This window comes from Colletotrichum godetiae (genome assembly GCF_030913485.1).
Source record: "Colletotrichum godetiae strain CBS 193.32 chromosome Unknown BDP55scaffold_74, whole genome shotgun sequence".
Classification (NCBI taxonomy): Eukaryota; Fungi; Ascomycota; class Sordariomycetes; order Glomerellales; family Glomerellaceae; genus Colletotrichum; species Colletotrichum godetiae.
In genome coordinates this window covers 96663-123428 of record NW_026851322.1, presented here as the reverse complement: position 1 = coordinate 123428, position 26766 = coordinate 96663, and the positions used below count along the sequence as shown (strand labels likewise).

General features: G+C 52.6%; 9 protein-coding genes across 9 annotated transcripts; 7 read left to right on the top strand and 2 right to left on the bottom strand.

Moving 5' to 3' along the window:
• The first annotated feature begins 2052 nt into the window (after window positions 1-2052).
• On the top strand, window positions 2053-3187 carry BDP55DRAFT_682877 (Alpha/Beta hydrolase protein). The gene has a single exon (XM_060576296.1). The coding sequence runs from the start codon at window positions 2185-2187 to the stop codon at window positions 3103-3105; it is 921 nt and encodes a 306-aa protein (XP_060423163.1). The 5' UTR covers window positions 2053-2184; the 3' UTR covers window positions 3106-3187.
• Window positions 3188-3875: 688 nt separating this feature from the next.
• Window positions 3876-5896, top strand: BDP55DRAFT_565306 (sulfatase; the record flags this gene model as incomplete). Its single annotated transcript, XM_060570408.1, has 4 exons — window positions 3876-4212; window positions 4292-4449; window positions 4502-5470; window positions 5537-5896. 4 exons carry the CDS (start codon window positions 3876-3878, stop codon window positions 5894-5896), a joined length of 1824 nt encoding a protein of 607 aa, XP_060423162.1.
• Window positions 5897-6333: 437 nt separating this feature from the next.
• BDP55DRAFT_398483 (Mss4-like protein) lies at window positions 6334-7225 on the top strand. The gene is made up of 5 exons (XM_060567269.1): window positions 6334-6568; window positions 6637-6662; window positions 6727-6836; window positions 6893-6918; window positions 6972-7225. Exons 1-5 carry the CDS (start codon window positions 6483-6485, stop codon window positions 7090-7092), a joined length of 369 nt encoding a protein of 122 aa, XP_060423161.1. The 5' UTR covers window positions 6334-6482; the 3' UTR covers window positions 7093-7225.
• A 133-nt stretch (window positions 7226-7358) lies between these two features.
• On the bottom strand, window positions 7359-9950 carry BDP55DRAFT_698403 (family 92 glycosyl hydrolase; the record flags this gene model as incomplete). Its single annotated transcript, XM_060577779.1, has 2 exons — window positions 7359-8052; window positions 8110-9950. 2 exons carry the CDS (start codon window positions 9948-9950, stop codon window positions 7359-7361), a joined length of 2535 nt encoding a protein of 844 aa, XP_060423160.1.
• A 1326-nt stretch (window positions 9951-11276) lies between these two features.
• On the bottom strand, window positions 11277-14523 carry BDP55DRAFT_682866 (uncharacterized protein). Its single transcript, XM_060576295.1, has 2 exons — window positions 12881-14523; window positions 11277-12825 (listed from the first exon to the last, which is right to left on the bottom strand). The coding sequence occupies exons 1-2, from the start codon at window positions 14450-14452 to the stop codon at window positions 11383-11385; spliced, it is 3015 nt and encodes a 1004-aa protein (XP_060423159.1). The 5' UTR covers window positions 14453-14523; the 3' UTR covers window positions 11277-11382.
• Window positions 14524-19007: 4484 nt separating this feature from the next.
• BDP55DRAFT_637894 (sulfate permease) lies at window positions 19008-21602 on the top strand (the record flags this gene model as incomplete). Its single annotated transcript, XM_060573043.1, has 3 exons — window positions 19008-19281; window positions 19406-20961; window positions 21021-21602. The coding sequence occupies 3 exons, from the start codon at window positions 19008-19010 to the stop codon at window positions 21600-21602; spliced, it is 2412 nt and encodes an 803-aa protein (XP_060423158.1).
• A 437-nt stretch (window positions 21603-22039) lies between these two features.
• On the top strand, window positions 22040-22678 carry BDP55DRAFT_698400 (uncharacterized protein; the record flags this gene model as incomplete). Its single annotated transcript, XM_060577778.1, has 1 exon — window positions 22040-22678. The coding sequence occupies one exon, from the start codon at window positions 22040-22042 to the stop codon at window positions 22676-22678; it is 639 nt and encodes a 212-aa protein (XP_060423157.1).
• Window positions 22679-23909: 1231 nt separating this feature from the next.
• On the top strand, window positions 23910-24410 carry BDP55DRAFT_565246 (uncharacterized protein; the record flags this gene model as incomplete). The annotated part of the gene is made up of 1 exon (XM_060570402.1): window positions 23910-24410. One exon carries the CDS (start codon window positions 23910-23912, stop codon window positions 24408-24410), a length of 501 nt encoding a protein of 166 aa, XP_060423156.1.
• Window positions 24411-25312: 902 nt separating this feature from the next.
• Window positions 25313-26728, top strand: BDP55DRAFT_398416 (uncharacterized protein). The gene is made up of 3 exons (XM_060567268.1): window positions 25313-25660; window positions 25727-25857; window positions 25915-26728. The coding sequence occupies exons 1-3, from the start codon at window positions 25369-25371 to the stop codon at window positions 26677-26679; spliced, it is 1188 nt and encodes a 395-aa protein (XP_060423155.1). The 5' UTR covers window positions 25313-25368; the 3' UTR covers window positions 26680-26728.
• Window positions 26729-26766: the final 38 nt, after the last annotated feature.

Genomic DNA, 26766 nt, shown 5'->3' with positions numbered 1-26766 from the left:
TTGCGTCTGCAGGGTTGTTGGAAGGTTGATTCACTGCACTGCAGCCACGGCCATCGCACTCATGTTCTGCAATTTCGATGCCGCCGAAGTAAGAGTACAGGAGAAGGTTATGGCGGGAGATCTCATAACGAACTGGAGCGAAATCCTCGTATCAAATCTTCATAGGAAAGAAGTCTACATGAGCGAACAGGAAGGTAGAAAAACGACCATAAGGGTGGAGCATCACGACTTATTCTATCACCTGGGGGAATTGGTTTGCTGTGACTATGAGCTTCACTGGTTCGAAAAAGCGGATGCATCTTCGAGAATCAGAGGAATGAATACAATCTTGGGAGTCTCAGGAAGAGCCTTCACCATCGACTACAAATGCGTAATGGAAAATGAGTGTTTCGACGAGTGCGGCAGATTCATCCGCCTTCAGCCCGGCCGGGCATCAGTGGCCGGGACCTTTCGCAACGTTATCGTGGAAGAAACACTCCGCGTTGGGAGCCCAATGAACGAGACGGCGGAGGGTGTCTCCTTGGCGGGAAAGACCACGCTGGAGCCTAGTCACAGACCACCGGAAACTAGGATCACCATGGATGTATCGGTGCATGAGACGGCCATCTTCGTTAGACTGAACTTGACTGGAAATACGTCAAGGTCAGTAACCGCATCCTTGACGTTTTGCGTGGATCATATATTTTCTCAGTGGGCCGTTCCAAGATGCAATCATGACAAGGACGGGTCATACACGTTGTTACACGACCAGGATGTGGTTTTGAATGGTTTCCACATCGCAAAGCTACGCCGACGAGAAGCTACAGAGGTGCTGGTATATGCTTTGCGTGGGAATCAACTTGAGCAGCTTCTTGTTTGTGGTTTGATGTCATCGGAGGTGGCTAGATGGGCAAGTGAGGCGGTGTTTCCTGCCTGGCCAAAGACCGCCGAGCTTGGTGTGCTTCAAGCTTCAGCTTGCCTCAAATGCTGCATTGACTTGGCTCGGCAACCAGGTCATCTTCCTTGTGTCGTGATGGGTAATTGAAGAGGATCTGATACTTTTTTCTGTTTGGATGTCTTCAAGATGTAATTGCACTTGGTATGGTTGCCATCAAGTTATTTTGGAATGATCTCGATGAGGTTTGTTTCGCTTCATGTTTGCACCACTTTAATGAAATGTATTTTTGAGGATGTGGATAAATCTCTAGAACCTACTTTGCTTGAGATGCCATCCGCTATTGATGTCGAATCTGCCCCTTGCAGATAACTTTGAGCATGATTAGGGAAGTGGCTTACGAAAATTACGAGGCTCTGCAGAGATATGAGGCAACGACAACTGCAGACGGATTAGTGAAGGTTCCCTTAGCAGTTCCAAAACGCAAGGTAGCAGTAACAAGATGTCTCCGGCGGGGTTGTTCTAGAGAAGTACTTACCTGCGTTGAGCGCTGTCATCGTTCACTGAATGATACCCCCCGAATCTGCCTGTCTCAAATCCGAACTCTTGTGGTGGGTATCAAATTACATGTTAATTTTCCCTTGGATGAAATACTACTCCTGTAGAGTCGTGTCCTTCTCCGAGGGACCCTGTACCATGAGCGAGGTTCAAGACTTCTCCCATCACCTAGCTAGCATACTCGACGATAGTGGAGACTAGTCAGGGCTCCTTTCATCAGTTATTGGTAGTAAAAAGGATCATGGCTGAGTGAACACAATGTGATGGCAGCACAGCATTTCACGACAACGTGCAGCAGGTTTAGTGAAAATGGCAGACCCATGTAAAGCGTTTGTGTAGATTTGGCAGCCCATATTTCCGGATCCGAAGGTAATTATTGCCGTACCACCATGTCAGACCAACGACAAGGAACTTCGGTTTCGGTGCAGAACGACCCGTCAACGGACCCGTCGTGACAATTCGAACCACTCAAATGCTCTTAGACACCTCCGACGTCGCATTCCGGCCGCCGGACTTGGCCCGACGCCCCGCGTTCTCAACTTCTCCCCGGATCCACATCCATGGGGGCGGGGGCGGTACGACTCGGATTTTGAATACGACAAATCCGCGAGGAAAGCCGAAATATCTTCTTCTAAAACCCCTCCTCCCCCCCCCCATTTCTCTGACCTGTTCAATCTTGTTCAGTATTGTACCTCCTATCTAAGGTAGTCACAACTCATCTCGTCCATGAAAACCCGCCATACGTTGTCATCATGGAAGCATTCGTAAAGTCCCGGGAAACCCGACCTCAACTCCTCCAAAGCCTCCTGGCCGCTCTTCCTCCACTTGACAAGTCCCTTGAGGAATTTCACGACGTTGCAACCCTACCCGATGGCTACAAAATCAACCTTCAAGTTGTCCGCCCGCGCGGTGTAGACGAGTCAAAGGCGGACAGGCCTCTCATCCTGCTCTGGCCGGGTGGCGGTTTCATCGTTGCCGGCGTCGAGCCGACGACCCGCCCCGCTCGAGAATTCGCACTCGAGTTTGGCGCTGTGGTAGTCAACGCGACGTATCGTCTCGCGCCTGAGAACAAGTTTCCAAGGTCTGTCAAGGACGGGTGGGAGACAGCTGTCTGGCTTTCGAAGAACGCTAGTCGGTTCGGAGCGGATATCAGCAAGGGCTTTGTCGTTGGCGGGTGGTCTGCCGGTGCGAATATTGCCGCGGTTGTTAGTCAGAGGTCTGGTGTCGAGGGACTGGGCATTACCGGTACGCTTCTGGGTATCCCGTTCTTGCTTGTCAAGGAAATTGTGCCGGAGAAGTATGCCAAGGAGTGGGTTTCCCGCGAGACCAACGCCGAGTGGAGCCCAACTTTTACTACCGCTGTCATCAACGATGTGTCGAAGGCACTGGAGGCGGAAATTGAGTCGCCATGGTACTCGCCTTTCAACGATCCTGAGGCTATCCCGAAATCACCAAAGACTTATATCCAAGTTGGCGATCGAGACCCGTTGAGAGATGATGGATTGATTTACGCAAAAGTTCTGAAGGATAATGGGGTTGAGTCAAGAGTTGATAACTATCCTGACTGGGGACATCAAGGCTGGACTATATTTGCGCCTCAAGACTCGCCTGCGGAGCTGGGGCCGAATACGATGAAGGGGATGCGGTGGCTGTTGGGCGTTGGGAAGGAGTAGACTTCAGCGAAGGAGACGAAGGTTTCGGGCAGTCTTGGTATAATTTAGTAGATCCAGATAATTCGCGCCTAATAAAGCACAGAAAGAGAAAAGATCTTGTCGGGTCAAAGTCCCTAGGCGGTGGTCTACCTATCTCCTTGGAACTATAGCTAGGCGCAACTTAGCGGATTGAGGCCAAGATTACCAACCTTACTTCTCGACTTTGCGATGAAACTCTCGAAAATCTACTTCAAAATATTCAAGACAATGATAAAACCTGCCCAATGATTTATTACCTGTCTGAGTCCTTCTGTCAAAAAGAGATATTATATGCATAAACCAGTCATTAATAGTACTGCAATTAGGTAGGTACTGTGGAGTAAGTCCCGGGAGCATCGTACACCGAATCTCAACACGGATTTGGCGTAGGTGACGTGAAATACAACATGCGATTCGCTCCTTGACCGCAAATATTCTGTCGACACTGATACGCATCATTGGTCCTAAGGTAGATAGCGTTGTCGTAGTTTTGTGTCTCCGCTGTCGGTGGACGGTGTGGATAATTTGAGCTGTTGCGATGCTGGGGCCGGAGCACGTCATCGGAACTCGCGCACGGAAGGGCGCTTCTCCCATCCGGCGAGCCCGGTTTGTAGCGCCGGAAGTTGGGAAGTCGGCTTAGCTAACAGCCAAACTCTTAAAGTCTCGTCCTTGAGGGTTGCGCGATAATATTTATCTTCCGCATTCAATTGATTGATCAATTGAGCGAGAAGGTTCAATCGAAGTGAATCGCAATGCAGTTCAGGACGTCAGCGTTGGCCTCGGCGGCCTTGCTCCTCAGCGGCCATGTTGCAGCTTATGGCGACGCTCAGACTCCCCTTGTCGGCCCCGACCGGGATGCGATATCGCCTTCTTCACGGCCAAACATCGTTTTCGTCTTGACTGACGACCAAGACCTGCACATGAACTCATTGGAATACATCCCGCTGATTCAAAAGAGGCTCATCGAAGAAGGAACACTGTATAAGAAACATTTCTGCACGACAGCTGTATGCTGCCCATCGCGCGCAAGTTTGTGGACGGGCAAATTGGCTCACAACACCAACGTCACCGACCTCAACCCACCATATGGTAAGATAGTCTCATCCACCCACTAGTCCGATGGACTGGCGTCGAGGTGCATGAACACAAAGCTGACTGGGGTTTGCAGGCGGCTTCCCCATCTTTGTGAAGAATGGCCATAACGAAAACTACCTGCCGATTTGGCTGCAAAAAGCCGGATACAGCACCTATTACACAGGCAAAATGTTCAATGCCCATACTGTTTGGAACTATGACAGCCCTCATCTGAAGGGCTGGAACTCTTCTGTGAGCGTCCTGCTTGACTAACAACCAATCTCTCCTGCTGACCTTGTCTCAGGACTTTCTCCTTGACCCAAACACATACGACTACTACAACGCCACCTTCCAGCGTGACCATGAGAAGCCAGTCAACCATCTCGGCGAGTACTCAACGGACCTGGTGGCAGAAAAGGCTTACGGATTCCTTGATGATGCCGTCGACGCTGGCAAGCCCTTCTTCATTGGCATTGCTCCCATCGCCCCGCACAGCAACGTCAATTCCAGTATCCTTCTTCCCGTCAAGGGCCCAGACGACAACGTTCCCGTATCTGACGACAAGTTTCGAGTCAGCATCCCGTTAGCTGCCAAGCGACATCAACACCTCTTTGAGGACGCCAAGGTCCCGAGAACGGAGAACTTCAATCCCGACAAGCCCTCTGGCGCCGACTGGATTCGCCGCCAGCCCAAGCTGACGGATGAGAACGTGGCATACAACGACAAGCACTACCAAGGACGTCTCCGTGCCCTGCAAGCAGTCGATGAGCTTGTCGATGGCCTCGTGGAAAGATTAGAGAACCATGGTATCTTGGACAACACCTACATCTTTTACACGACAGATAACGGCTACCACATTAGCCAGCACCGGCTGCAGCCCGGTAAGGAGTGCGGGTACGAGGAGGACATTAACATCCCTCTCATTGTTCGTGGACCCGGTGTTCCCAAGGGAGGCGTGACTGAAGCCGTCACGGCGCATGTTGACCTCGTCCCTACGATCCTATCACTAGCGGGTGCGCCGTTGAGAGCCGACTTTGATGGAGCGCCAATCCCGCTCTCGGCAACGGACCTGACTGAGTCTCCACTCACCCGCGAGCATGTCAATGTCGAGTATTGGGGCTGGGCCATCACTGAGAGCAAGTTCGGCTTCAATGGCGATGATACAAAGCGCATCTTCAACAACACCTACAAGGCACTCAGAGTTGTCGGCGAGGGCTACAACCTTTACTACTCGGTTTGGTGCACCAATGAGCACGAGCTTTACGATATGACTGTAAGTTTACTAACGAATGATGATTGAGTCATCCTCTAAGACTTTGTCATGCTGATTCCAATCTAGACCGACCCCGGTCAGCTTCACAACCTCTTACACACCGATGAAGCTGCCCTGGCAGCACGCGCAACCATTCTTGGCTACCCTCTCAAGAAGGTCCTGCCCAGACTCGACTCCCTCCTATTCGTTCTCAAGTCTTGCAAGGGCACGACCTGCTCGCAGCCATGGAAGGCCCTCCACCCTACAGGAAACGTCGGCAGTCTGCTTGAAGCCCTCGCACCGCGCTTCGACGAGTTCTACATCCAGCAGACTCGTGTGCAATTTGACCACTGCGAGCTAGGACACATTATCGAGGCTGAAGGGCCGCAATTTGAGCATGATGGGGCTGTGTACTGGAAGGGTTCCAGATGGAGTGACTGGACTTGAGGAGGGTTGGCGACATGTAAAACGCAGTTTTGAGGTATCGCCGAACAATGAAAGCTCAACGAGATTACGACTTGCCGAATATTTGCCCGTCGTACTAGAGTAGCGGGGTTCCACGGCATCAAAAGGCGGTGAAAATTCCCGCAGCCAAGGTCCGCAAGTGAAACATGTCCAACAGCGTGACGGTATGTGATCTCGAATAATCGCAAAGGGACATACGCAACGGCACACGGCTTGCTGCTCGATCGAGGGGCCCGCCGTGCGACATCATGACCCCTCTTCCCCCACATTGAGATCCGCTTCGGAACTAGGAATTTAAGCTCCCTTGTCTTCCGGAACTAGGAAAGCCAGCATTCCCCCCAACTCCGACCGGATTAGACTTCGGGAAACGCTCGACATCTTTAAAGCAAGTGAACCCTGACGTAAGTCTACTCAATTCGTCATCGTCCGATGAAAAGGGTGTTTGGAGTTTGGGGAAAGTATCCCAAGAAGAACATCTCAGCTTCCACAACGACTTCCCCACACATCAATCCCGTACACACTCAACATTTTCTCGATTGAAAACAATTGCATCACCAGTTAGACCAATATGGCGCCGTACCAAGGTCATTGCAATTGTGGCTCGGTCAAGGTCACAGTCAACAAGAAGCCAGATAACATCGTCATCTGTCACTGGTAAGTCCACCATACCCATTGACCCCACCTGGCATTCTGAAGATGAATTGACGCGAAATAAACATCAGTTCAAACTGCAAACGTGCTGGTGGTCGTACGTTCAACTCCGAAATTTCCCGATACAGCTAAGGTAGTCTGACTGTGATGGAAACATGTAGCCTTCTCCATGAACCTCTTTGTCGATGACGGCGAATGGGAGATCGACGATAGCCAAAACACGCTGAAAGAGTACCAGGACTCGAACACTGATTCCGGAAATACTATTCAAGTCAGTTGAAAACTTGTTCTTCAAGACAGAAACCACCTCTGACATAATGCATCTAGCGATGCTTCTGCGGAAAGTGCGGAAGGTAAGGCTATCAACTAGACGGCCCGTTCCTTTGTGTCCTGACAAGTTTTCCAGTCCTGTGAAGACTACGACAAAGGCGATTCCCGGCAAAGCGCTTATCAAGGCATCATTGTTTGACGACATCCCAACAAAGAAGAGTGAAGTGTATGGCCAGAAAGCGATCGACTGGGCCTAAGGGATGCTGTCACTCAATTTGAAGTTACGAAAAGTGGCGTTCGAGGCGGGTGGGCTGTCACTTTGACAAATGAGGTTGGGTAAAAGTGATAGTTGACAGGTAGATTAAAGGCATCTGTGCTTGATATGCAGTAAGAAATTAGAAATTTGGCACTTCGCTCGCACATAGAATTTGACAAACGAACTGAGAAGAGGTATTCCAGCTGCCCAATTAAAGCAAGGAGTCTATACATAGTGATCGCTTTAGTTACTGACTCATTCACCACTCTACACATTCAAGTCCGCCACCGTATGCCCGAACTCGCTCTTGTATGTCGTATCTACAACCCCCGTCTCTACAATTCTCGTGCTGGTACGATTGGAAGGGAACGTGCGGTTGAATCCTAGGTACGGGCCCAAACTTGGTGGGAGATCCTGGACCCTCGTTCCCCAGTCACTCTCACGTCGGCCAAGAGTAAGTACCAGCTCCTGACCCTCGGTGAAGAATTTGTGATCAACCCAGCTTTTTCTATAAGGCTGTCCGTTCAAAGTCGCCTTTTGGATATAGATATTTCGGTACTGCGGGTCAAAGTTGATGTTGCGGACCTTCGCTGTTCTACCCGTTTGTGGGTGCGTGATTTCGATGCTCTCGAAGAAGGGTGGTATGATCAAATAAACATCTTGCCCGGGATTGGGAAACAGACCCATCATAGAGAAGGCAAGGAAAGATCCCATCGCACCACTATCATCGTTACCGGGAAGACCGGCTGGATCAGGTGAAAAAAATGAAGGAATGTAGAAATGAGCTCGTCTTGCAGACAGAGCTGGACGACCGGCATAATGGTATTGGAAGACTGTGAGGAAAGCTGGCTCGTTGCCAATGTAGGTGATGTTTTGGTCATGCAAGAAGTTGAGCCTGCGAACGAAGGCGTCCGGGCCACCAAGTGTGTTGATGAGCGTTCCTTGGTCATGAGGAACAAAGCTATTAAGGTCAGTTAGTCGAGGCTCCAGCGGCCAACCACATTTTATCTCGACTTACAAGCCATACTCCCAAAGACTACTCTCAAATGTTTCTGGGCCGTTGTTCTGCAACGAACACGAGCTCTGCCCATCAAGATTACTGCAGTTCAGGGGGTTCTGATAGGCCCAAGTCTGGTTCAGGAATTTGGGCTCAAAGAATCCTCTGAAGCCTGTGTCGGTACCGTTGAAGAAGGCTGACTTCTGATCCTGCTTGTACAGGTTACGCCAGTTACTGCTCGAGGCAAGATACTTTTCTCTGTCATCCCCATGGCCCATACGGTCTGCCATTGAGGCGATGCAAAAGTCGTTGTAGCTGTACTCAAGCGTTCGTGAGACGCTGCGAGTCAAAGTTCCGAAGCCTTTGACATCGAAGTCCTGAACGGGAATGTAGCCCAGCTTCTTCCAGCTGTCCATTCCACCACGGCCGTTGACACTCCAGTCGAACGGTTCTTCATCCGCGTCCTTCTTCACCGCTTCATAGCCCAGATCCCAGTCAATTCCCTCGGTGATATTCTTCAAATAAGCGTCCGCCAGAACGTTGTCCGCGTTTGATCCTCCTTGAGTGAGCCCCTTGCACAAGCTCATGCGGCAGTCCGGAAGCCAGCCGAGGTGAACGTACGTATCGATGAGTGACCTGACCATTTGCGCAACCGAAGTTGGGTCGATAATCACCAAGAACGGAATCTGGGAGCGAAACGAGTCCCACAGGCAGTAGAATGAGTCCCAATACGGCTCATCGCTTTTCCAAAGGGGATTCTCGCCAGTGTAATTTTGGGGGTTGACCATGGTCCGGTAGATGCCGCTGTAAAAGTTCCGCGCGAACGACTCATCCACGCGATCGGTGTTGATCTTAATGGGGCTGAGCTTACGGCGCCATATTGCTGTCGCTTCGCCTGACACCCTCTCAAAGTTGTAATCAGAAATCTCACCCTCAGCATGTTCACACGCCCTTTCCTCGCTGATGAAACTAGTCGCGACACGCGCGGTAATGGGCTGGTCCGCAGACTTGAACCGCACAAAAGCGCCGCCGGGTAAGGGATATCCATTGATAGACCGCGAAATAGTCATGTTCTTCACCTCTGTGCTCGCACGACTGTCTGCAAAGATGCCCGTATCGAGGATCTCGGCGCCATTGAAGTCGGTGCAAAAGTGCAGGACAAAGGTACCGCTGCCGAAGCTCGGCTGGAAGCGCGCGTTGCCTGTGATGCGTCCTGATTTGGCGTCCACGTTGATCGTTGCGTTATCTTGTCTCGTGTCGCCGAGATCTGAGAGGTCTTGCAGGATGAGAGGCTGTCCTGCTTGGGGGAAGTTGAACCTTATGAGAGATGCTCGCTCTGTTGTCGTCATTTCCACCCGGATGCCGGTTTTCAAGGTGATGTTAAAGAGTCCCGGCTTTGCAATTACGTCTTTTTGGTTGAAGTACCCATACTTCGCCCTCGCCTTTTTCGGAAACGTGCACCAGTTGATGACTCCGCTGGGGCAGGTTGTGTATGCAAATAACGGGAAGTTTCCCAGAGAAGGCTGTCCGCCAGTACCGGAGTCATGCATTGTCGAGAACCCAGTGACTGGGTTCCCATCCAGAGTGAAGCCGCCTTGATTCGAGCTGCTGTTGGTATCCGCAGATGCCTTTGCCATGCCATATGGTAGTGTCGCTCCCACGAAGACATTGCCACCATTCCTAGAGCCGATGAGAGGATCAACGTACTGAAGAGCATCGAAATCGTCTAGGGCCTCGACTGCGGCCGAGTTCGTCAAGTCGGTGGAGGATGAGCCGGATACCCAGTTCGATGCAGCTTGTACGGCGTCGTGAGCTACATGTGAGGCTGCGTGATTAAGTGAAGGCAGATAGGTGTCTGGCATAAGCCACCAGCGGAATATCGCCGCGACGCCATGGAAAGACCACAACTCGCTCCACATCGTGACTCTTGGTTGATGATGCGTTCACTACCTGCACGACGAATGAAGTCTAAAGTCCGCAGCAATAACTGCGTTGAAGTTTTCCCATCATCCCTTATCATACAAGTAGGAAATGGCTGTCCCGGTCAACACGTGACGAAACGTCAAAGCTAAAGTTAGTCTCAAGTTCAGTAGAGTTTCCTCCGAGCTCTGCTGAGAACGTCCTGCATGCCACTCATGCCAGCTTGAGGCGGCCATTAAACATCATGGCGTAAACGGCGAAAACCGGCCATCGTGTACTGCGATCTCAACCCCGCAGTAGGACTTGTCATGGACCGGATGGTGTAAACTTTTAATTGTGCCAATTACCTTTTGATGGTTGCATTGAATCAGCTAGCTTCAGTGATGCTTCAATAAGCTGAGGTCGCACGCGGCAATCGAATAATGTAGTCTCGGTCCCGTCGTCGCATTGATCGAAAGCCCGCTTGGACCCGACAGTTGCAAGAGAAACTTAAACATTGGGGCGGGAAGCAGGCACTGGCAGACCTGTATCTTTCGCAAACCCAACCGTTTCACATCAGAAACGAACCTTTTTTCCAATCACATTCACTCGAATTGGGCGTTTCTCGTCGTTTGTTTCCCTCCCGAGTCAGGATGCTTCGGTCCGTGGGGGTGGATTGACGGCCACCACCCTGCCTGTCTGCCGACAAGACGGACGTTACTTCGAGGAGTCCGTCGTCGTACTTCTGCTTCGAGAAGCTGTGGATGGAAGGCATGCAAATTGGACGAACTACGGCTGAGTTTCCAGCTACATGGTGGCAGGTATCTACCCGCCTACCTTAGTCGACTTATCCCGATGATTATTACAGTCTCGTCCCGCCGTAAACACCATCGAGTTCGCTCTATGACCTAGGCAGCGGTCGACTTGTGGCATCAGAGGTGTGATTTGAAGTCGGGTTGACCTTCTTACGATGATCTCGCAGCATATTTTCTCTATGCAGTCTCGAGAATCTTGGCGTCACTTTCCATCGCAGAAATGACTCAGGCTGTGCAGACAGTTTGTCCGATCTCTTTGTGCCTTTTTGAAACGTTCCTCTTTTTTCCAAGTTTCCTGGTGTTTGACTATGCCATCGGAGGCCAAACGAACGAGATGCCAGACCTGAATGTGATCCGGGCAGGGCTCTTGCGGAAACTTTGGAAGAGGTTCGTGTCACGGCCATTTGATTGGACAAAGCTGTCCCGGATACTTCTTCATGCCCGCAACTTACACGGGCACTGCGAGCTGCAAGCTTAGATCAGGGTTGAGTCAATGACCGACCCGATGTCTTTCTCTGCATACGCTTCTCTCTAGTGCTACTCTACTAAGACCTTGTAAGTGCAACTAACTACCTCATCCTCAGCTTTTTGTGTTGAACTCATCAATGACACTTTGAGGCTTCACGAAGCTGCCCAGCGGATGATACTCGAGGTGAGAAAATCCGAAAGCTTCAGGTCCACCAATTTCAAGACCTCTCGCAGAGCCAGTCCACCGATCGCTGGCCGCGATTCCCAGAACAATGACCAATAGTCCGTATCTGTATTCTGGTGTTCCAATGGCTTCGCCGTTTTGCGCATCAATGACCGCGATAAGATCTGGCACGATGGCTAGGACATCCTCCTGCTTCTCTGTCTCGACTTCGTGGGGCCCGGATCTGGCAGATGTAGCCTTGATTGCAGCGATGTTTTCATTCTTGAACGGAATCTTGACGAACCCCGTGAACCGTTGTTTGGTTTCTCCTTCCCCTGGCTCATCTGAGGTGCAGATATCAGCGCCTTCGATGACTAGCTCCCCATAGACGTGACCCTTCCTGAGCACCCTCTCGACACCCACAATCTTGCCCTTGAAGAGAACCTTGGCCGAGCCGTGGCCGCCGCACTCCTCAATAATGGTCTCCGCAACATTGTCTACACGATTAAGTTTCCTCGCCTTCGTAACAGCGCGACCAATTCGCCACGACTGAGAAATGGTATGTTCGACCACCCACCTCTTGGTCTCGGCTCCCGTCACCGGCGGATCAGCGACAGCCACCTGCGAGCCCATCTCCGCCAGTGCCGCACGCATAACCCGCTCAACCTGCTTATCAGATGACGCCCGCGACATCGTGACGATGCTCCCATTCCCGTCACTCATAGTCACGGGCGTCCAGATAGGACTTCGCTCGTTGAAGACCACAGGCGTCGTCTGCCACTTTGTCGGATACGCCCGGCCCATCCAGTCGCCGTCAACTGCAAGAACATTCATATTGGTGCTGGAGCCGATCATCATGCTCTGCAGACCGTTGGCGCCGCCAATCTCGACGGAGATCATATGCGTGGCGGGCGTGCCCAAGTTCTTGTACATCTCCTCCTGGGCCTCTTGCATCTCATCGGCAGATTTCTTCTCGATGGCTACCGTGGGTGACCCCGCATAACCTCCACAGCCGACGAGGGCATCATCGGGTACATCGTGGGGGTTCACGACTCTGACGACTGCGCCCTTGCGAAGCTTCTCGCGTAGGATGAGCTGTTGGGAGTATGGGGAGCCTCCTCCGCCAGTGCCGAGGATATAGCATCCGATACTGATCCAGTCGAGGTCGGTCTCGCTGATGTACCAGACTCGATCTTTGACAAGAGGTTTGTAAGTCAAGACATCAATCTCTTCCCTCGTGTGAGACTTGATAGTCTTTACGACTCGATTGGCTGATACCTCATTGTCTTGGTTCTCATCCTCGCTGCTTTGCAATACGGACGAAAGATCTGTCCGAGAATAGTCAAAGTCGCCAGCAGCACGCACAATGAAGCGCGATTTGTTGGCAATGTACTACCTCCGTCAGCCGACATGATCCCATGTATCCCAGACTTCCGGAATCACTTACAGCCAGGGGTATCGTATCCACATCCACAATCTGAACAGACGAAGGAACCGCACCCGCAGCAACGGCCTTCTCCTTGGCCTCTTCCTCCACTTCACCCAAGATTTCCTGGACCGATCTGGACTCTGTCGACTTGACCGTATCAACGGTGGCACTGACACGTGCAATGGCTGCGCCGATCGCGTTGGCGACGCCCGCCCATTCAGGCTTTAGTACCTCGCTAGCTCCCTTTAGCTCGTAAGGCGCAATCACGGCGCCTCCGCCGACTAGGAGTACGGGTATGTCTTCGGGTGATGTCTTCATTGTATCAATCACCTTTTCGAGCTTTTGCTTGACGATGGTGGTGAACTGAGCTACGGCATTGGCATCAAGAGCGTCTTGGACCAAGCTAGCGTCTCCGATGGGGATGGCAAGCGACGATGAGCTGGCGAGAACGGTGCAGTCAGTGGCTGTAAGAGTGCACCCTCCGAAGACCAGTGCCTCCGTTTTGATCCTGTAACCAACGCTGTCGGGGCCAACTGTAAGCTTTTCGGCGCCCTTCCGGACTATGGAGCCTCCACCTAGGCCGATGCTCTTGACATCTGGACAAGAGAAGTTGAGGCGCACGCCGGCGAATTCGCTAAAGGCAGCTTGTTGGCGGGGAAAACCGTTGGCTTGCAGCAGGCCTACATCGGTAGTCGTGCCTCCGATATCAACTACCATGACGGCACGTTCGCTTGGTTGGCGGTCCCGTACCAAATATGCGGCTCCTCGCATGCTGTTGGTCGGACCGTTAGAGAACGTCCGGATAGGCAGTTCAGCAGCCCTCTCGCCTGACAAGATGGTGCCGTCATTCTGAGAAATGAAGACAGGGCAGTTGAGGCCAAGTCTTTTCATGGGCCTTTGAAACGATTTGATGGTCTTGCGGGCAAAGTTCAACACCGTTGCGTTAAGGATGGCCGCGTTTTCTCGCTCCTGGAAGCCCAGGTTGGCCACATCTTTGGAGCAGGTGACGGTGCAACCGGGAATTTCTGAGCGTATGATATCGCCTGCTCGCTCTTCTTGTCGTTCGGTCGTATCAATAGGGCTGAAGATGCCGTTTACGACAACGTTCCTAATACCTTTCTCACGAATGATAGCACACTGTGCTTTGATTTCCTCGGGATCAATGTCGGAGATCAAAGTGCCATCTACCTCTAGACCTCCCTTACAGAGTGCATAGTAGCCCAAAATCAGGTCGCGTAGATCTTCGGGCCAATCCAGGCAAGGCGGATCGTGCTTGGAAAACTGGCTCGTCAGTCTGATAACGGCAACCGGCGCCAGACGAGTGGCATCTCGTTCGATGAGTGCGTTGACAAAGTGTGTTGTGCCGATGGTCACGCTGGCGATCTCACTCGGATCAATCTTGATGGATTCAAACATTGTGACGATAGCATTGTTGATGCCCTCGCTAGGATTCGTCGTTGTGGGCGACTTGTGCCACGCGATGATACCCTTATCGGGTTCAGAGGCGCGCGAGGGATCGAGAACAACGCCATCCGTGTTTGTCCCGCCGACATCGACGCCGATACGGAGGTGTCGCGGTTCGGGTGCCATGATTGAACACCGCGAGCTACGAGCGTTTTTGTTGTACGTTGACAGAAGACCGCACCGAACACTGATGAAGGTCGCGGGGTTCACATCTCCATGGAAAGTGGGAGGTGGGGAAAGGAAGGAGGATGATCCCTCGGAGACCGAGGCCCGGGTAACGGGGCGGAGACCGGTCTCGGAGCGGCCCGCCAAGACCGGCGGAAGCGGGTAACGGAAGGCCTCGTTCAACAGACATCCGGAAAGTCATTCCGAAACTGCTGACCATAGGATTGCAGATTGTCATCAAAAATTGTATCCACCATCGTAAGCTGTCATCAGAAAGGCCTCGGGGTTTTTTTTTTGGGACACTTCGCTCTAAAACAGAGCGGACTCGGCCTACTTCGCCCGACTGGCGATGACGTGCTCAGAAAACACCGAGGCGGCCTCTTGGCATATTTTAGCAGAATGCCTGGTCGCCAAAGATTGAGCGCCGCCGCTGGTCAGCGCAGAGTGATCAGATTGCTTTTTGGGACCGTACAGCCAAGCGAGCGGCCTCTTTGCCCGTCTCTGTCTCGTAGGTTGCCCCTGTTCGGATGCATAATGCGATGCACCATCGGGTCCAGAACTGTGGGATTTCCACCAAGGGGGTCCTCAAGTCTCTGCAGTGTAGTGTTTGCATGCGCGTACCAACGTAGGCTTCCGCTCCCGGCACAATCCGATAATAGCGCCTTCTTTCTTCTGCCCTATTGCTGCGGCCCAGTCTGGAAGCTCTTCCTAACGAATGCCGAGAACTCTCATGTGAGGTTAACGATGCTGCGAAGGCTGGATGTCCCGGCGATCCCGTCGTTCTGATTTGCAGCGATATCACGGCGAACAGAGGCCTTCGACACTCAGATAATCGAACGAAACCTTTGATGTGGTCGACATGTGTGTCGAAGTATTTCCTCAAGTAATTGCTTACCTGCCACGGCGAATCCTCCGGGAGACTCCATGAACATTTTGGCCCGATATATGACACAGTCGCGGGATGTGGACTGCAAAAAGAGATATGAAAGCGTGCAGCTTCTGCAGTGGACCATGCATACTTCCCTCCAACAGTACCGAACCCAAAGTAGAAAACGCTGATGCCTTCATAATCTGACCCTCATCTCCAACCCTTAAGTCTTCTATTCCACTTTACGTACCCCGGGCTCTGTCGGTGAACACACCTGATCGAGATGGCGCATGTAAGGGTGAGGCGTGAAAGACATTGTATTTCCGGCATAGAGCTATCCGAAGCTCGGAGGGCTCAAGCGTATGGCGACATTTTGAAATTCACCTATGATGCCTGAGCTACCCTTAAGTTCTCACGCTGAAAAGTCAAAGACCGCTCGAAGCGCGATGAGAAATGACGAAGATCAATTGTGTTCTGGGCCACTTCCGTCACCATTGAAGGCGCCGCGGCGCCTAGCCTTTCTGATGATGCCGTCGTGATTTGCAGCCGCGAAGATCATTGTTGAACGATTTGCCATCGAGGCACGTCGAGGATATGCCATATGATCGACCCTTCTAGCCGTATGCCAGGGACATCCATGCAGACAAACACACCACAGACGCTCGGCGTCGATGGAGCGGACGAGATGGACCACATCTCGCTTCTGTTGGCATGATTGAGCAAGTTTGTTTCTCGATCGGGCATCTGTCGAAAGACATTTCGTCGGGCAGCAGGCGTGTCTAGCATGAGTCTCTCCCGTTCAGCTGGGACGCAGAAACACGCTACATCCCACGCTGTCCCATTTTATTGCCTCGATTCGGTCTCGTGATAGTCCCAAAGTGGGAGTCCTGGGCCGACATATCACATTCGGTAGTCAATCAGAAGTGTGAAAACTCTGCCGTCTTATGAAGTCAAAGTGACGGTTTCCAAGACATATCAAAGGTCGAAAAGTGGTTGCACACGTTCTGGCTTTTGCCCCCATTCTCCCGATTTTCGCCTCCGCTTCTCGGTCACAACCCCTCTCATATCGCGTGATCAAGTTGCTGCTTGTGGAGAGACCAAGACTTTACCAAGAGACGCCGTTCCAACTTTCAATCTGGTTTTAGTTTTTGTTCCTGTGAAGAGTTTTCCCTCCGATGGCCCTTGTCTCCTTGGCTGGCTAGCTGAGTTGCCTTCCCGCGATGCCGAGACTGAACAAGCAACACCAAGCTCAAGGCACCACCATCGAGGCGCTCAATGAGAGAAGCTTCAATGTCTGGGCGCGGGCGCAGGCTCGTGGATGATGGCAGAGAATGCGACGAATAAATCCAGCATTAAGAAGAGAGACAAGAAATTACTACGGAAACCTTACTGTAAGACCATGCCAACTGCGAACCTCCGGTACAGGACCAGAGAGAGATTTGCCAAGATGGCTTTAGCCCCCCAAAAGAGACATAGTCACCGAGAGTACTCGCGTGCTGCATAAAGAGAGCAAGAAAAAGCTGGGGGACTCTTCTGTTTGTGTTTGTTTGGCGCGGGTGCGATTTGATCCCTTTGGAATCGGGAGGATCCTTTAACGCTCGTCTCATTTACGCCAAGAATGGCGTGCTCAACACCATCGTCCAATATGCTTCCCGGGACCCGTTCTTTTTTTCTCCAACACCACACCCCCATGCATCCTCACCTCCCCCATATCACACCCTTCACTCTCAGCTCCGGGAGAAAACCAAAAACCAGATGGAACAGGGACAAGCCTTCCTACTACAGTCTTCTGGGGTGTCCAGCCGTCTTGTCGTCCTTACGGGGGCACTGGGGTGGGCAGAACGGGTGGTGGTGAAGATGGTGGACAGACCTCCCTAGAGTGGCATTGGATTGTCGATTTTCCCATCTCGGGTGTTCGGCAGGACATCTGGGTCACACACGACGTCGACTATGCTAGACATGGCATCGCGGACGAACCTGACAGTAGCAACCGACAAACCCGTCTGGCATTTAAGCTTATTGAGAGGAGCATCGACCCGGCATGCTGGGAAAATAGAGAAGATAGAAAAGGCGTGCGCAAGAACGTCGGTCAAATGTTAGCCTGCGTGTATCCAAGCAAGCCACTGGACATGAGCCTGTGTTACCGCCGCATACCGCGGAGAAAGACCAAACTAATTCTTTTTTTCTCTCTTCTCGGCCGCATCTGCTAATAGCTTTTACGCTACGGATACTCTTTACTACCGCCCGCCATGTCCGGCGGCCGGCCTCTCCAACGTCTCAAACATCCCGCGCGCTCGATACCCTCACCGGTGGTCTGGAACGCCAGTAGTCGACCCTCTACTGATCAGCCCCAGTGCCACGTACCGTGTCTTTCACCGGTTGATCCCTGATCGATGGGCATGAGGCTGGAGAGGACGGAATGATCACACGGAAGGCCGATCTCAGCTTCGAGTGATCTGCGAGGTGAAGACACATCTTTCGTAAGTACCAACATCCCAGCTGAAGTCTGCGCATGTCTGCGTATGTTAGCCGCGCAGTAGCCCAGCTGCATATGGCACATGCCGAATCAAGGCCATCCCGGCGCGCCGTGAATTGGGACGGCGGAATTTTGCTTTTCTGACAGCTCTCCTTCTCCTCCTCCTTCACCTCCCCGTCGCCCCCACGCTTCCAACCGAGAGAGTCAGCATCCCGGCGGCCGGGCATGGGCGAGGGAGAAGCCATCGAATTGGGTTGGACTAATTAGCTCGTGGTCAGGCAAGACCGTCGCCCAAGAGAGTGGTGGCACTAAAGTCTCTCATTCCACACCCCGACCTGGAGTACCTACATGCACGTATTTCCAACACGCGGAAGTACAACAAAACAGTCAGTCAGACATGCTTTGCCCACCACAGAAGAGGACCCCTTATTAGCTCGGTCTAATATGCATAGGAGAAAGCGGTGGTCCACCCCGCCATCCGCCCCGTTTCCCCCAGCCCAGCGCGGCCTGGGCCACCGCATATCATACTCATGAGCGACGATGCTACGCCAAAACATGGGGGCTATCCCGAAGGACTGGATGCACTTTAGAGAGACTTTCCACGTTCTCCCAAACTCATCAGGACGGAAAAAATCGAAATGAGAGCGTGTATACATCTCATGCGACGCCATAGAGAGTGATTATGTCGTCAGAAAATGGCTTTCAACTCACACACCCCTACCCCTTGGCGGCATGTGGGAGTGCAACATTCGCAGGGCTCCAATCGAAGGGCACCTTGGCGAGGCCTGGACGATCCGAAGCCACGCTTCTTGGCGACGCGGCCAAGCTTTACTTCCAAGAGGGGGATAGCATCATCGTGGGACTCTTGTCAGTTTTTTGATTTCTTGGGGACTTGTGTTTTGCCGCATATAAGGTTCCCCGGTCCCGGACATGCCCTTACATTCAAGGTACCTCGTTTGTGTCGTCCTGTCTCCCGGCCCAGGTCAGAAACCTTATTAGTCGACTCGCTCACCTCCCCTTTTGTGGTGTCTTCTACTCCATTGATCCTTCTTCACCAAGTCCTGTCTTTCCGTTGCTGAGCATTGCCTGTAGCACCCGAGAATAATTGTTCGGATTGATCTTCTGGGAGCATCACATACGGCAGGTTGTCATTTCCGGACGTGCCTTTCGCCATGTCCAGCAAGGTCGGACGAACCTTGGCCAAGGGCCTTGGCATCGACGTCGATGCCCGGTACCGCAACGAGCCTACCGAGGCCGTTCAGTCCGCCGCCGCTTCGTTCCGCTCCGTTGAGCAGTATGAGGAGAGAGAACCTACCGTCGCCGAGTTCCTGCACGACCACCGGCCAACGGTTCACGGCGCCGTGAACTACATCAAGAGCTTGTTCCCATTCTGGTCCTGGATCTTCCACTACAATGCTACCTGGCTTTTGGGAGACATTATTGCTGGTATGTTATTATGTATCTACATGGGATTTCACGTAGAGAACACCGAGTGATACGAGATCCATGTTCTTGCTTGATACGCCCACAGTAGTATGAACCTCAGTAGCTGACTAGAATTTTCGTCAAGGTGTCACCGTCGGTTTCGTGGTCATCCCCCAAGGTATGGCTTACGCCCTTCTCGCTCAATTGACCCCCGAATACGGTCTTTACACATCCTTCGTCGGCTTCATTCTCTACTGGGCTTTTGCAACGTCAAAAGATATCACGATCGGAACCGTCGCTGTCATGTCCCAACTCGTCGGCAACATCGTCCTCCGCGTAAAGGACTCCCACCCGCAATATGACGGCCCTCAAATCGCCCAAGCCTTGGCCGTCATCTCCGGCGCCGTTCTCTTGTTTATCGGTCTCGTCCGCCTGGGCTGGATCGTCGAGTTCATCCCGCTCGTGGCAATCACCTCCTTCATGACCGGCGCTGCCATCAGCATCGCCGCCGGCCAAGTACCTGCTCTCCTCGGTCTGCAGGGCGTCAACACGCGCAACCCGACGTACGAGGTCATTATCGATTTCTTGAAGGCACTCCCTACCGCCAGACTCGACGCCGCCATGGGCCTCACGGCGCTGTTCTTGTTGTACTCTATTCGCTCGTTCTGCAACTTTATGTCAAACAAGCAGCCCCACCGCAAGAAGTTCTGGTTCTTCATGTCGACGCTTCGCATGGCGTTTGTCATTCTCCTGTACGTCCTCATCAGCTGGCTCGTCAACCGCCACGTCAACTGGGACGCCAAGAAGGCCAAGTTCAAGATTCTGGGCAAGGTTCCCAGTGGTTTCCAGCACACCGGCGCTCCTAAAATTGACACGGAGCTTCTGGGTGCCGTGGCCCCTGACTTGCCAGTCACCATCATCGTCCTCATCATCGAGCACATTGCCATCTCTAAGTCCTTTGGAAGAGTCAACAACTACGTCATCAACCCTTCGCAGGAACTTGTCGCCGTCGGATTCACGAACCTCTTCGGACCCTTCCTGGGCGCCTACCCGGCGACGGGATCCTTCTCCCGTACAGCCATCAAGTCCAAGGCCGGCGTCCGTACGCCCCTCGCCGGTATCTTCACCGCCGTTATCGTGCTGCTAGCCCTGTACGCCTTGACCTCCGTCTTCTTCTACATCCCTATGGCTACCCTCGCCGGCCTTATCATCCACGCTGTCGGTGACCTTATTACACCGCCCAAGGTGGTTTACCAGTTCTGGGAGGTCTCGCCCCTCGAGGTCTTCATCTTCTTCGCTGGCGTGCTTCTGACCATCTTCACCAACATTGAGAACGGCATCTACCTGACCATGTGCGCCTCCGCCGCTCTCCTGCTTGTGCGTCTCGCGAAGGCAAAGGGCCACTTCCTCGGTCGCGTCAAGGTCTACCGCGCCACAAAGGACACCGCCGGCAAGGGTGTCCCGTTCAACGAGAAGGGCGAGACTATTGACGTTCCTTCCCGCGAGAGCTACATTCCTCTGGAGAAGGACGACGGCTCAAACCCTAGCATCGATGTACAGACTCCGTACCCTGGTGTCTTTGTTTACCGGTTTGGGGAGGGCTTCAACTACACCAACCAGGCGCATTACATGGACGCCCTGGTCGCTTACGTGCAGAAGAACGCTAGGCGGACAATTCTCGATCGCTATGAGAAGCTCGGTGTAAGTTCACACACTTACCATGATTCTTTTAACCTCTAATACTGATCATCATCCAATAGGACCGTCCTTGGAATGACCCCGGCCCGCGCCGTGGCGCCAAGATCGATCTCGACGACACCCGCCCCATCGTCCGTGCCGTGATTCTAGACTGCTCCGCCGTCAACAACATTGACGTGACCTCCATCCAAGGCCTCATCGACGTCCGCAACGCACTAGACCACTACGCCGAGCCCGAAGTCGTGGAGTGGCATTTTGCCAACGTTAACAATCGCTGGACCCGCCGCGCCCTCGCCGCCGCCGGCTTCGGATTCCCCTCCGTTAAAGATGAGGGCAACTTTGGTCGGTGGAAGCCCATCTACAGCTTCGCGCCTGTGGACTCTGGATCAGGTCACGAGCCGCGGGTTACCTCGCAGCGCAGCCGGGACGAGGAGGAGGATGTCATCTCTCCGACAAGCAAGGGTCACGATGGTGCTGCGAGGGTTGTCGGGCGCGGTGATGGCAAGCTTGCTGCTGTGCAGGGTATGAATCGGCCATTCTTCCACATTGATGTTGCCGCTGCTGTGGAGAGTGCGATTTTGAATGCGGAGAGCAAGGGTGATGGGCAGAGATCGTCTGCTGAGTCGGTCCTCAAGAGCGGTTAGAGCTGATCAGGTGTCTTTGGTATGCCCATCTATGATGATGCTTGATGAGGTGTAGCAGTTTGTTGTTCAAAGATTACATGTATAGATCCAGATACCAAGTTGTATTGTTGCATATACCGCTCTAGAGGCTGGGCAGAGGCCTTGCTTACATCTTCTAATTCAATCTTTTCATCATTCACATCAGATTAAATTCTCAATCGAGGTCCATAAGACTTGTGAAGCCCTCAAAGCCGTGTTTCAGCATTGTATCCGTGCGGATTGGTGTAAGGAGGTGGTCTGAAACGCGGCTGATGCATCTTGGCGTTCTGCTTTCGCCGTCGTCTCATCAGCGTGCGCCAAATTTTGATGGGACAAATTCCGAGCGCATGCTGAGCGCATGCTCGGCTTTCAGTCCATACAACTCCAAAGATCCTTCTACAAGAAAATCACATCAAAAAATGCGATTATCATCAAACCCTATCATACGAGCCGCCCTCGTGGTGGCATGGCTCGCCTCAACAGCCCTCGCGATGCCTCAAGTGGTCGACCGCGAAGACCCCCCACCATCCCCACCAGCACCGCCGAAACCCATCGCGACGGCCGACCAAGTCGACATTACTCAACCAAACACCACCGCCCCTCCACCACAAGAACAAAAGCCGCCCGTTCCGATCACGGTCCGGCTGTTCCCCAGCTCACCTGGCGTCAAGAACTGCCGCGGTGCGTCCTTTGTAGACATGGAGCTTCCGCAAAACGCGTCGACGGAGCCGACGTTCACAACCAAGGATGGGCAGTGCTACAACCTACCGGGCACGGCGCAGTGCGGCATCTTCATGGGAAACAAGGCGGATGGTTGCGAGGCCAAGTTGTTTCGCGGGGAGCGGTGCAGCGCGTTTTCCAACGTTGCCGTTTTCCAGGACGAGTTGCGGCCTGTGGGCGGCTTCTTTGCAAGTATGAGCATCAAGTGCGGTGTCGTGCCCGTCGAGCCAAAGCCGTTGAGCCTGGGAGGGTTAGGCGGCAAGATGCAGAAGCCCGTTCAGGGGAAGGGGAAGAGGGCTAGGAGGGCGGTTGTGTCCGCGATACTCGACGATGACTAGATTGAGGCGGAACGCGGCAGGAAGGAAACATTGAGTGCTTTGCTTGATAGGCGTTGGGGGCTTGGGATTTCGAGCGAGACTACTCCGTACGCCCCCGGTCCAAGGCACCGGGAGGCGACGGGAATTGCGGCACGCAGACGCCGGCAGTGGAAGGATGGCATTAGCTGTTGACGAATAATGATAATACCACTTGACGACCACAGGAGACTTTCTCTTTTAGTGAGGCAGTCCGATTAGCTGTGGCCCTAGCCACCCCAGTAACCTGCCAAAGCCAAGTTCCAATCAGTCTGTCGTTCTGGGTCTCATGACGTGGGACGTTAGACCAAGCAGTACCTGGTGGACGAACGTGGTCGGTTTCTCGGCTCATCAGACCTAATTCACGTCTGACCGGCTTGATGCCTCGGGTTCATCATGCTTGTGGCGACCAAAAACAACGACCGTCGTGCCAGAGGGAGGATCAAACAGGAGGGGGCCACAGCCGGACCACATCGTTCACAATCTTTTCTTGCGGTTGATTGGTCTGTGCTTAGGGGAGGAGAATTGTGAGACACCCTGCTTGGCGATCATGGACTTTGAATCTGGCCCCGTTTGCTGAGCTTATTCTTGATGGTCGTATTGCAGATTGGAGACTATGGGAACGCTCTTCTCTCAATCTCAAGTTTGGCAAAAGAAAAAGAATTCGCCAAAGGATCCAACGGCTTTGAACGTGCTCGTTCATACGAAGAAACAAGCTAGCCACGGCGTCCCAAGTCTCTGGCGTGGCTTTCACCCAAGACACCAGACCGTCTGATCTGAGATCCCAAATGTGTCATCTCGTCTCAGACGCTCCAGCCCCTTGCACTGACAAGAACACCCTCCTACCCAGTGTCCCCCCTTCCTCCTATCCTCCATGTCAGTTATGGCACATATAACGACACAGACTTCCTGGATCCCTCTTTTTTCAGTTGCCTGCTGCCACTCTTCCCTCATTTTTGAACGAGTCATCCTTCTTTTCTCTCCTCTTTCCTTCTTTCGGGGTTGTATTCCTTCATTTCTCAGTGGCCGGCCACTTTTAAGCTTTTGGGTTGTCATTGAACTTTATCGGCTGGTTTCTGTCGTAGTCCTTTCAGTCAACTTGAAGCTCTCTCACGACCTATCTTGTCTACCTTTCATAATACAACACCGCCCATTTCCCCATATCATCTTTCGTTTAAGCTCTACATCAAAGCGAAAAGTGTCACCGAAAGCCAAGATGCAGCAGTCAATCTTCACCAACCTCTTCTTGGCGGTCTCCCTCATGAGCACCGCCGCTTTTGGCAAAGCCATCGAGGTCCCGGCCCCGGGCCCCGCCATCGTTGTCCGCCAGACGGCCCCCACGACGCCTGCCCAGTCGACCATCATGTCATGCGCCGATTACTCCCGCATCGCCAACCTTTCCACCGTCGGCGCGAACAGCACCTACCGCGCCACCTTTTTCGAGGCCTCGCCCAACGGAAACCAGTTCAACGCCGAGGTCCTCGACACTGCCATCCTCAAGCTGCCGACCGTCATCATGGACCGCGCGCTGAACGAGGCGTGCGGGAACCTGACGGCGCTGGCGATCCAGGAGGCTGCGAACAACTTCTCAATCCGCACCGTGTTGCAGTTTTCGAACATCCCGCCTGCTGAGCCGCTTGATACCTCTACGCACATTATCTTTGTCTGTGCGGGTGCGTTATTCTTCATGGGTGGAATTTGGATTTCCATGCCGTGAGTGGAGTTGTCTTGAAATGGTGTTGGGGACGACGAGGGAGTGATGGGAGAGATGGGGGCAAGAAGAGCGAGAGGGAGGAGAGGACCAGATGTTCAAGTCACCCGGATTCTACAGACCTAATGTATTCTTCCTGAACCTACCCTTGAATGCGGATTTACGTTGAGTCGGATTGGGCCTTTGAAATACTACGTTTGCGTTTAGCGCGGTGTTGAACATGAATGAGATTACGATACCCAATTGAAGCCACTTATATATTACCTTGGCCGCTGCACAAACGATTCGTTTAGAGCCCTTTTCCGATCGTTTTTCTACGCTTCTCATCGGATTTGATCTGCCACAGCCTACCTCGTCCCGAAAGTCACATGCAGCGCCCCCGAAAGTTCGAAGTCTCGTTGTCCCTTTTTTCCTTGATAACGTTTTTCTGTGCCCGGAAGCTGTCAGCAAGCTACCTTAGTATCAAGTGAAATAAGGTCAAGCGGTATGACGCATCAAGCCAATCTGCTCCTTCCCATCATCCGCAAGACCAGTAAGGTAGACATACCCGGAGGAGATCGATAGCCGTGCTTAACTAGGTACTATCACGGAGCTATTTCGCCCTGATTCCCGAGCGCAAGAAATACATAAAAGTCGTAGAACGGGTCTTTCAAGATCCGACGGCTTGCATACCAGATTTACATACTTTGTTTTTATAGTATCTTTCGCCTATTTGCTCTGAAAACTCACTATGAATCATCATGGCTCGGTGTAATGGCCGACTCTCATTGGCCGGTACAGTACTAGTAGATCGGCTTGGACCCTGAATGATCTAGGCAGGCACGTGCCTCTGTCGCTCCTGCCGGTTCAAGGAATTTGATGCCTCGAGTACGTATATATCGAGCTCCTTCTCATCTTACCTTGGGCATTCTCTTTCTTTCCACTTCCAACTCTCCGTGCAACTGACAATCACAACACCTGGAAAATGTCCGAAAAAAACCACGCCATTGTCTTCGGTGCCTCGGGCCTTCTCGGCTGGGCCACAGTCGAGCAGCTGCTCTCGAACTACCCCTCCAAGGGCTCCTTTGAGAAGGTCACCGCTGTCATGAACCGCCCGATATCAGAATCCGACTCGTTTTGGCCGAGAGAGTCAGCAAGCAGACCTAGGTTGCAGATTGCTTCTGGTGTCAACTTGATTGGATCTTTGGAGGATCTCACTTCACAGCTTGAGGGCAAAGTTGATAAAATCAAGGGCGTCACCCATGTTTTCTATTTTGGTGAGAATTATTGCTAGTCTTGAACCTTCATCAGAGGATGCAGCTAGTATCTGATCATTATTGCAGTCTTCAACCAGGGCGATGGGGATGATATTGCCGAGTGCGAGATGAACTGTGGCATGATGCAGACGGTCGTAGACGCGGTTACCTCATTGTCGGCAAGCCTCCAAGCGTTCGTATACTCTGGAGGAACGAGAGTAGGTGCTTTACATCTCCAATCATAGGAAGAAACCGAGCTGATAGCCATTACACAGGGATACGGTATTTACACGCCGGGCGGAACCTTCACGCCCCCCTTGGAGGAATCAATGGCCGACAACCTCCCCGAAGACTACACAAAGACCGTCGCCTACCCCTGGTGGCGCAAGATCCTCGCAAAGGCAAGCAAAGGCAAGCCGTGGACCTGGTCGGAAGTTTGTCCGGACGCCGTAGTAGGCTTTTCGCCAAACGGCTCTGGTTTCTCGCTGGCACTTCACTGGGCGCAGTATCTATCCCTTTACGCTTATAACAACAGAGTGTATGAGAAGTCCAATGTGATCATAGAGGTTCCGTTCCCCGGAAACCAGGACGGATACAACAGCCTTTGCACACCCGTCTCTTCTCGAACTCTCGGGCGCATCGCCATCCACGCATCACTCCATGGCGACGAGTGCGGCGGAAAGGTCATCAATATGGCCGATAGAGAACAGCCTACCAAGTTTAGTGACCTCTGGCCGTCGCTCGCTGATTGGTTCGGATTGGTAGGCGTTGGACCGAAGGAGAACGATAATGCAGAGAAGCCTGGAGAGTACGTCAAGAAGTACGGGCAGATCTTTGAAGAGAACGGATGCGGAAGGGCCGTCATTGCTGGTGTCGGGGGTGGCAGCGTACAGCTTGACAGTGTTGGCTACTGGCTGTCCTTCGACCGACAGCTGAGCTTGCAGAGACTGAGGTCAGTTGGGTTCACCGAAGAGAGAGATCCCGTTGAGGGCTGGCTGGAGGCGTTTGAGAAGTTTAAAGAAGCGAAGATTATCTTGTAGTAGTGTATACATGAACGATAAAGAAAGAACTTATGTTGAAGAAGCCAACTATGTAATTTGAAATCCTCAAGAAGACTGTCATTCACC